At 43.9% G+C, this 9,973-nt stretch overlaps 2 protein-coding genes across 2 annotated transcripts; both read right to left on the bottom strand.

Moving 5' to 3' along the window:
• Positions 1-31: 31 nt before the first annotated feature.
• On the bottom strand, positions 32-1,429 carry LOC118753812 (skin secretory protein xP2-like; the record flags this gene model as incomplete). Its single annotated transcript, XM_036488686.1, has 1 exon — positions 32-1,429. A coding segment is annotated over exon 1 (1,398 nt), but the record flags the coding sequence as incomplete, so codon positions are not given.
• A 4,465-nt stretch (positions 1,430-5,894) lies between these two features.
• On the bottom strand, positions 5,895-9,448 carry LOC118753813 (extensin-like). The gene is made up of 4 exons (XM_036488687.1): positions 9,316-9,448; positions 8,882-9,073; positions 8,658-8,819; positions 5,895-8,590 (listed from the first exon to the last, which is right to left on the bottom strand). Exons 1-4 carry the CDS (start codon positions 9,446-9,448, stop codon positions 5,895-5,897), a joined length of 3,183 nt encoding a protein of 1,060 aa, XP_036344580.1.
• Positions 9,449-9,973: the final 525 nt, after the last annotated feature.

Raw genomic sequence — 9,973 nt, forward strand, 5'->3', positions numbered from 1 at the left:
CATAGGAGGATGGAGCGGGCGCGGAAGCAGCTTGAGCATAGCTAGGCGCAGCGTAAGATGCTGGATCAGTCGAAGGAGCTGGTTCTGGTGCAGAATAAATGGCTGGATCATAGCTGGAAGCCGCATGAGATGACGGCGCAGGTGCAGGTGCGGCATACGAAGCTTGAGCATAGCTAGGCGCAGTGTAAGATGCAGGAGCAGGATCCGGGCTAGCATAAGAGGCTGGAACGGGCGCAGGAGCAGGTGCAGGTGCGGCATATGAAGCTTGAGCATAGCTAGGCCCATCGTAAGATGCTGGATCAGTCGAGGAAGCCACATGAGATGACGGTGCGGGTGCAGAGCAAGGTACAGGAGCAGGTGCTGGTGCAGCATAAGAGGCCTGGCCATTGCTCGAGCTTACGTACGATGCAGGAGCAGGCGCAGGGGCAGGTGCAGGTGCGGAATAAGAAGCTTGAGTATAGATCGGAGCAGCGTAAGATGCAGGAGCAGGATCCGGAGCAGCATAAGAGGCTGGAACGGACGCAGAACCAGCTGCAGGTGCGGCATACGAAGCTTGAGCATAGCTAGGCGCAGCCTGAGATGCTGGATCAGTCGAAGGAGCTGGTTCTGGTGCAGAATAAACGGCCGGATCAGAGATAGAAGCCGCATGAGATGACGGCGCAGGTGCAGGAGCTGGTGCTGGTGCAGCATAAGAGGACGGAGCATTGCTGGAGCTTACGTACGATGCAGGAGCGGGCGAATGGGCAGGTGTAGGTGCGGAATAGGAAGCTTGCGTATAGCTCGGACCAGCGTAAGATGCTGGACCAGGTGCAGGAGCAAGGGCGTGTATAGCATACGAGGCCTGAGTAGCATACGCTACGGGAGCTTGATCTGGGGCATCATAAGAGGCTGGAGCGGGCGCAGGAGCCGGAGCAGGTGCGGTATAAGAAGCTGGAGCATAGCTAGGCGCAGCGTAAGATGCTGGATCAACCGAAGGAGCTGGATCTTGTGCAACATAAGAGGTCTGAGCGGAGTCACGAGTTGGGGGCGGAGCTGCATAGGACGCCTGAGCAGAGCTAGAAGCGGCGTAAGATCCTGACTTAGGGCCAGTGGCCTGAGCTGGCGCTGAATATGTGCAAGGTGTTGATACTGGAGCTGCGTAGGAAGCTTGTGCCAAGCTTTTAGCTGAGTAGGGAGCAGGCGCTGGAGATGGTGCTGCATACGATGTTTGAGTAGATGCAGAGGGAGATGATGGTGTTGGTAAAGGCAAGTACTGATTAGATGTCAAAAATCGCCACGGATTTTGAGCAGTTCCTGGATTCAGATATCGAGGCAATAAAGATGGAGCCGCTTGTGCTACAGATGCTGAAGAATACTGATTGGATGGCGCATTGTATACAGCTGAGTTGGTAAATGCAATTAAAGCACCAATCAGGATTATTGAAAACATTTTCAAAGCAATTTAGTTGCAGCTGATGCAACTTGGTTGAGTGGTGGAATTGTTGTACTGGAGTGTCAGTGGTTTGTAGAGCTTTTATACCTAGTTACTGAACTAATTAATTAATATATCTACTAACGAAATTGAGCTAATCAATTGATGAATGTGCCTATGTAGTATGGAAACAATCTGCCTAGTCGCATATAGCTCTTTGGAATTGGCGAAGAGCATTTCGCTGTGCCTCATGTGGGGTATTTATCACGAGGCTGCTTGCTGTGCCGGCGTTCTTCAACTGCAAGTACATACATATATGGATTTACATACAGATGTACGTGCTTCTTAGCTCGCAATAAAAATAAATATAAAAACTTTTTATCAACTTTGAAGAAATGCGTTCTTTGACGCTTATTATTTTATGAAGTTGGCGAAATTAATAGGCCACAAGATCGATTTAACCTCAATGCTTAAACATTTTGAGCCATGTGGAATACTTAGCATAATTATTTGGAAATTTCCTATTGCCACAGTACAGATACTTTTAGTTAATATGTATAAATGCAAATCATGAAACAGTAATCATAATTTTCCTTCTTCTATTTTCAGGTGAGTGCTTATAATTGTGTATCTATTAGATGCGATTCATTGAAACAGGGTGGTATGTTATTTGCATGCATACTTAATATATTAATGCGTTTTAGGATGGCCCTTAAAAAACATAAAAATCTAAGTTGTGTATGGGACACCCTTAATTTTTTACAAATATAAGATATAGACTTCCACGAAAATTTAAAGAATTTTAAATAATAATTAGGGGTCACCTTCAAAGTGTGAAAAAATTTAAATCTGATGAATTTTTTTTAACCTTATATAAACTGTGAAACTTTGATTAATATAGCCCTGGTCACATTAACATCGAAAAAAAATATAAAAAAATGTTTTTTCTGAACAGCGGTCGTCCCTCGGCTGACAATGGCAAACCTCCGAGTGTATTTCTTCCATGAAAAACAGCTTCTCATACAAATACAATCGCCGTTCGGAGTCGGCGCAAAACTGTAGGTCCCTCCACTTTGTGTGACAACATCAAGGCGCACACCACAAGTCCGAGGAGAAGCTCGGCCAAACACTACCATATATGTAAGCGCCAATCTATTATTATTATTATTATTATAGAGTGAGTTATATTTTCATAAATATAATTAACGCAACAAATTTTTCATGAAAATATTTATGAATATTATAATAGAACATGGTGTGTAGTGGGTATTATACCCCCTAGAGAGCTCTAGTTTGACGAAGCCTCATGTAGTTTCGCTAATGCAGTTTCCTCAGTTTTGTGTTTTCCTTAGCGGTTTTGGATACCGTTTGTGTACCACTGTAGTGTACTCGCTTGGATGTATCTCTCTATAGAAGATATTTAGTATGGACTTCCTGAGCTCATTTTCTCAATATGTGAGATTTACACATTTTGAAACCTTTTTGGGACCCCTAAAAATATTATTAAGTTTTCAAATTTTCGTGATTTTTTTAATTTGTACTTATAATAATTTTCCACCTATAAGATTTCCCATATAAAATTTAGATGTTGATATTTTATCTTGGAATGCTGTTTCAGCAGGCTAATTATTAAATTTAGCCAATTAGATTATCACAGTGAAATATTAATATCTTTTTCCTTATCTGAATCGCTTTGAAATTGACACGAAAATAACTATTTATGTATGTATTTTGGAAATTTGTTTTCAGTAAATAATTACTCGTCGATGACAGAATAATTATATTACAATTAAAAAAATTATCAGAATACATATTGAAATAATGACGTTTTTAATGCAATTATTTTTTTTTTGAATTTCACGGAAATTTGAAAAAATTCATGTGTCGATTTTTCGTGTAACTATAAGGTCCTCATTAGAAAGTTGTTTATTTTCGACATCAATTTAGCATCTTCCAAAGCATTTCTGTTCACTCTATGGTTACTCTTAGCTTGATACTGTAGAGATAAACCAAAACGTGGTTCAGCTTGCTGTCTGATGCCTCTTGACTTCTGCCTCAACTGCAATTCTCTAGTGGAGAAGAAATTTTTTAAATTTAATCATATGACGTATCGAAGTCTATGCGGAAGGTGTCCCATTCTCGGCTGCGGTTCAAAAACGCCCTATTTCGGAATTCGGTTCAAAAATACCCTATCTCAGCAAATGTTTGAAGAACGCCCTATCTCAAAATGTGGTTCAAAAATGTCCTATGTCCTATGATTAGCCGACAATGTTAGTCTGCAGTTTGGTGGCCATCAAACATAAATCGCATGGAATTTTATCAGCGCAAACCCCTAAGGTTAGGTTATGATGATTGGCCAGCAAAGACAAATTCCCGGTCTATACTTTTTTTATTAACCAGACCCCTAGCTTGAACACATGCGCTGTGCAACCCGCTTGGCTATCGACGTACGCTGACTATGCACGAGGTAACCGTTGCGGCAACCAACATACATACATACCTTAAAGTAGCTTAGACACGAAGCAACAGTCAAAGTCCCATTGCTCAGTTCAACGGTTATCAATGATTACATCGTGTGTAGTCAGCATTACTTTCATCTACATAACATGCATTAACCTCTGCCATATTTTGCTTGACATAGAGCGAAATATTCAATGATGTCTTTCCAGAAGCCATTGTGAAGTCGCTCATTCAGTGCCCCAGACGGAATTCATAAGGCTCCTGCTTGAGAGAAAACCTATGTCCTGAGAGATGGGAAGGCGTGTCCATAACATTTACCCACTCTCAACGGAGTGAAGCTCTTATGCCCTGGAGTGATTCTCGGCTGGAATTGGAATCTTACGTATCATTCCAAGAAAGCCATGACCGCCTTATGCGCCTGGGGTCTAAAACCAAGAAATTCTTTTCTATGGGCTTACTGTATGGTGGCTAGCTTTAGAAAATTCCACAAAAGCGGGCTGTTTCCAAGTTAATCACGCGAGCCGTATCCTCCACCTAAGTCGCTTATAAATATGCTTCTTATCGAATTTATCGGTAGGTTTCAGGCCACCTTCAACGCAGCCAGATTGAACGCAAACTCATACCTTAGGTTAGCTTAGGCTAGGTGCCTTACGCCACCATAGGCCCATTGTGATGCCAGATTAGACATCCCTCGCGTCCCTCCTTCTACCTTAGAGGCAAAACTAATTTGTAGCTATAGCAAATTCAGTTCAGCCAGGCATCCAAAGTAATAATGGAGGACCGAGCGTCGACGAGCCCTCTCCAATGCGTGGCGGTGGGGTAGGTAATGCCTCACACTTTCGATTTCCTCCTCATCATGGCAGCTATGGCAGTAATCGTTTGACGGCATTATAGCGTTCTAATAGCGTTGGTTCCCATCAGGCAATACCCGGTGTGAACTCCAATCACATGTCGGAGCATCATTCGCCCCAAGCGTAGAGGGCGACAACTGAGAAACCTTTGGTTTGGTCTTTCGGGAAACTCTTGGCTCTTTTCCACTTATAGTACGTTAACTGTACTGCACCAGTACACAATTCAGTATTGAAACGGAAGAGAAGAGAAGCCGTACTGACTTGTTCTATCGGCTGGCCTGGTCTTTTGCCATTTATTATGACGTTCCGCTATCTTCATACAAACACCGAGTCCGATCAGTATTCCATGAATTGGCAAATGAAAAATTAACAAGAGAACATAACATTTACTCTGGCCAAGTATAAAAGGAACAATATCTACCCTAATCTTTATTAATCGTCCCATTTTCGATGCAGTGGTACGCACTATTACTGGCCACTACTTAAGTTGAACATGCGGATGCAAGCAAACGAGAACTTCATTTCGTTTTAATAGTTATTACTCCCAGAGTTCGTCTGGTTACAAATCTGAAGAATTTTCTCTCTTTTTAATAGTTATTACTTCTGCTTTTATATCTGAGGTCTATCGAAATCTTCAACCTGCAGAAAGGGAATAAGAGATCGCACGTGTGGCATAACGATGGACCTAACTGTCCTTGGTTTGTTTCTCTCCCAGTTGTGCAGGGTTTAAAGCACCGTAGTATAACCTTACCCATCTTCAGTGTCTTATGGTCTAGAAACCGTTCGCAATTAATCTCCGTAAGAGCTAGCTTTTAAAATTGTTTTGGAATAAACTCTTTTTTGAAACAATAAGCCAAAATTTTGAACCAAAAAAATACTGCAACGGAATTTTATTTTTTTGCAAGTTAAGAGGAGAAACGCGCACCATTTCCTATTTCTCTTATTTGAAAATAAGTTTAAAAGCTTCAATTTGGATAAAAATATTTATTTTACACAAACATTTTTCGAATAATATTTTTACTTATTTTTTTTTCATTTAACTACTAACTAGCATTTTCAATGGGTCGGGAATCTTACAGCTACATACATACATACATTCATACATTGATAAACACAATCACACTGCACTCACATGTACAATTAGAACGCAATTTGGATTAAAAAACGTGAAATTACTTATACGATCGTTTTCCTTTCGAGCCATGATATTCGATAACCATATAAGTTGGCTGATAGTACAAGGGCGTAAGATATTGTGAACCACTGCCTACATTTGTCTGCCTATTGTCAATCCATTTTCCAATCAGAGCAGTGAGGCCGGGTGCCTTCACTTCGGAAATGTATGGAAGTTCTTCTCGTAAACCGATTTGAGCCGCTGGATGTGCTGGTGCTGCTGTTAGGCACGCTGGCGAGGAAGTGTAAGTATTTTGTTGAGACGATCCTGTATATTGATTTGAAGCTGCGGATGGGTCTTGCGCAGGAGCTGAGTAAATACCCAGTTCTGTACTTGGCGTCTGCGACTGTGAGGCTGAGTATGTGTGTGATGATGAATCTTGATTGGAGGTTGTGTAAGGGGCTGGCTCCGCCGCTGGTGCTACGCATTTTTCGGCGGATGTGTACGAAGCTGGAGCTGCTGATAGATCTTGGCTAGGGCTAACATAAACTTCCGAAGTAGGTGCTGGTGCCGCATAGTGTGATTGAGGGTCTGCTGATTGTACCAACGCTGGTGCGCTGTAATTTGGGTCTGGAGACACATAGGTTTCAGCGTTGGATCCTTTTGCTTGGTTTGGATAAGGCATTGCTTCTGGAGCTGCCGCATAATCAGCTACTGAATAAGACGCCGGGGCTTTGTCAGAAGTGGATGGAGAAGGATCCGAAGTTGAAGCGTCTTCCGTTGATGGTGCTGAGTAAAGGGCTGGAGCTGGAGGTGAGTAAGTATCTGCAGATGGGATTGAAGCATATTCCTGTGATGGTGATGAGTAAAGAATCGGTGTTGGAGCTGGTGCTGGAGCTGAATAAGAATCGACTGTTGGATCTGAAGCATATTCCTGTAATGGTGATGGTGCTGAACCTACAGCAGGTTCGGAGTAAGCGTTTTCTTCTGGATCTGTAGCATATTTTTGGGCTGTGTTAGAGAAAGCTGGAGCTTGATACGATGATGGGCATGCAGATTGTGCGGCTGCTGGAGCATGGTGTGCCACTTGCTCTTGAGCTGAGTACGTGTCTGAAGCAGAGGCATATTCTGGTGTCGGGTTAGCGTAAGGCGCCGGTTCTTGGCCAGTAGCTCCGTAATGTGCACTATTTCGCACTGGAGATATGTATGGGTCTGGATTTGGCTGTAATTCTTGTGCAGGATATGAGTACGATGCTGGGCTGGCTGCTGGATACTGAGTTAAAGCTGGAAAACTAATTGCAGCTAGAGACGGTGGGTAAGAGATCGATGCTGGATCTTGGTCTATGGCTGCATATGGCCTCGAGATTCCAGTTCTACTTTGATCTGGAGATGCGTGTGCAGCCGAACTTTCCACAGCAGTTGAAGAAACTGCTGGCACTTGGTCTGAAGTTTTATAAGACTCAGGATCAGACTCTGAGTAGGAAGATGCTACTGGATCAAGTTCAGAAGCAGCATAAGAGGGCGAGCTTTGTTCTGAAGGGCAAGTGTTTGCAGCTGGACTTGAATACGGTGCAGGCGCTGGCGCATTGTAAGAAGCCTGAGCAGGATCGAGATAAGCAGAAGATGATGCAGATGGCGTAACGTAATAGTCACGCTCAGATGCTGATCCCTGGCTCTGAGTTGCGGCTGGAGAAACGGAATAAGTTGGAGAATCAGATAGATCGGAAGAAGGGACTGCCGGTGCTGCTACGTAGTACTTCAGATCGGAGCTAGATTCCTGTGCCTGAGCTGGCATCGGTGCAGCATAATAAGCAGTAGAGAGATTCGCAGAAGGTGTCGGCGCTGGTGATGGCGCAACATAATTGTCTGGCTCTGAGTTCGCGCCCTCAGCCTGAGCTGGTGTCGGAGCACCGTAATAAGCAGAGCCAGAAGGTGCAGTCGCTGGATCTGGTACAGCGGAATAGCCTGACTGTGAGCCCGATCCCGGTGCTTGTGCTAAGGTCTGTGCATTATAATACATAGGAAGATAAGCAGGACTAGCAGGCGGTGACGGCGCTGGAGCTGGTGCGGAATATTTTGGTTCGGTGTTAGATCCTTGCGCTTGAGCTGGTGCACCGTAAGCAGCTGGAGAAGGATTACTGGAAGGTGCTGGCCCTGGTGCTGGTGCTACGTAATAGTCTGGGTCCTGTGTTTGAGCTGGCGCACCGTAAGACGCTACCGGAGGATAAGCGGAAGGTGCTGGTGCTACGTAATAGTCGGGCTGTGAGCTCGATCCCTGTGTTTGAGCTGGTGCACCGTAAGCGGCTGGAGAAGGATTAGTGGAAGTTGATGGCGCTGATGCTGCTGCTACGTAATAGTCTGGGTCCTGTGCTTGAGCTGGCGTACTGTAAGATGCTGAGGCAGGATTGGCGGAAGGTGCTGGTGCTACGTAATAGTCGGGCTCTGAGCTCGATCCCTGTGTTTGAGCTGGTGCACCGTAAGCGGCTGGAGAAGAATTAGTGGAAGGTGCTGGCGCTGGTGCTGGTGCTACGTAATAGTCTGGGTCCTGTGCTTGAGCTGGCACACCGTAAGATGCTGGAGCATGATTAACGGAGGGTGCTGGTGCTACGTAATAGTATGGCTCTGAGCTCGAAGGTTCTGTAGTTAGTGCTGGAGCTGGCGCTGGCGCTGGATCAGAAATATAAGACGGATATCTTGAAGCAGATGCTGGTTCTGCGGTCGTCGGACAACGACCAATACCAATGATTATCCATTCTATAATTTTTTAAGAAGAAATGTGTTTAAGTAAAAATGCTGGACACAAGGACAATGTGCTACTTACGTTGCCGCGATTCACAAATCAGTTGATTTACCAAACAGGCATTGGGTACCGTCCTCAAAGTACCGGTAGGAGTTAGTTGTGCGCAAACTGGCTGGTAAATGGCTGGGCATATTATGCCCCCACAATTGGAGAAACAATCCTCTAGTGCTACTCTAGTGGGTTCTATGGAAAATATTATATTTCAGTGAAAGCCTATAAGGACGTACTTAAAAAGCAATACTCACTCGTTTTACCAGCAAAAAGTTGTTTGTAACTGTAAACATTCAGCTTACACTCGTTCTCGAAGTAAATAACTTCGCTGCCATCTCTAGCGCATACCGGCTCACCACCATCTGGGCAGAGCGGCGTATCCAGCGAGCAGCGCACGGTGCCAATTAGGAAGCCTACTAAAAGTATTTGCCACATTTTCTCAACAGCTGTGTAACTGGTACAAAGTTTGAAATGTTTTGATGCGAACTTGAAGGTTGCATTACTTTTATACTCATGCCGCAATTAAATGCTTACATGAGACTAAGAACTGTACTGCATAGAAATTGCAATTCTTTTAATATTTTTTTCTTTTATCATCAAATGTGCTTTTGCAGCAATTAACCAATCTGTCTCTGCCATTTGGTCAGCACATTGAAGTTTTGACCAACTATGTGTGTGTGTCATTAACCAATGTCTCGGCGCTTATCGCAAGCGCTCTTGCTATGACCGCGGTCTTCTGCAACATGTACGTGCTTCTTGAACGCTCGATAAATAGCTAAGCTGTACGACTGCATACGCATTGTCTTAAGCACAAAGTCCATTGAGGAATATGCATACCTAGTAGCGAGACCAACAGATTTTTGTTTACTATATTTTTGAATACAAATTGTGAGTCAGAATTGAAAAACCATAACAAAAAGCATCTTTTTACATCTTAAGAAATTTGAGTTGACATCCAAAACGATATCTGAGAGAAGAGAATTTATCTTTAGCTAATTTTTCGGGTACTGGGCGCAACAAAGTTTGGTTTTGTTTTTCACTTCGTTTTACTCTAATTTTCTTCACTCCAACCGATAAGAGCGTTGCGTTGCATATAGCTCAACTGAAAGTGCAAAGCAGAAAAGAGAAAAGTGACCATCAGAGGTATTCGCTCCAAAACGATACCGACCAATAGTAAGGAAATAAGAGGAAGAGAATTATCGGGGCGGTGCTAATTTATAGGGCACCAGCAACGCTAGCACTCAGTCCCCATGGTTTTACGGGCCGATGCGTAGGATGCGGTCCTACTCGTAGTTGCGCGCCGGGGCAGAACTGAGTGAACGTTGAAGAGGCAGAGGCACTTAGAC

Source organism: Rhagoletis pomonella, unplaced genomic scaffold (genome assembly GCF_013731165.1).
Source record: "Rhagoletis pomonella isolate Grant_MI unplaced genomic scaffold, Rhpom_1.0 Rhpom_scaffold_02876, whole genome shotgun sequence".
Taxonomy (NCBI): Eukaryota; Metazoa; Arthropoda; class Insecta; order Diptera; family Tephritidae; genus Rhagoletis; species Rhagoletis pomonella.

What these genes read in the sequence shown, in the direction of transcription:
- LOC118753813 (XM_036488687.1), bottom strand. Translation starts at nt 9,448, where the DNA reads ATGGACTTTGTGCTTAAGACAATGCGTATGCAGTCGTACAGCTTAGCT. An exon ending in ACTTTTTGCTGGTAAAACGA is followed by an intron (nt 8,820 to 8,881) that starts GTGAGTATTGCT and finishes TATTTTCCATAG; the next exon opens with AACCCACTAGAGTAGCACTA. An exon ending in GATTTGTGAATCGCGGCAAC is followed by an intron (nt 8,591 to 8,657) that starts GTAAGTAGCACA and finishes AAAAAATTATAG; the next exon opens with AATGGATAATCATTGGTATT.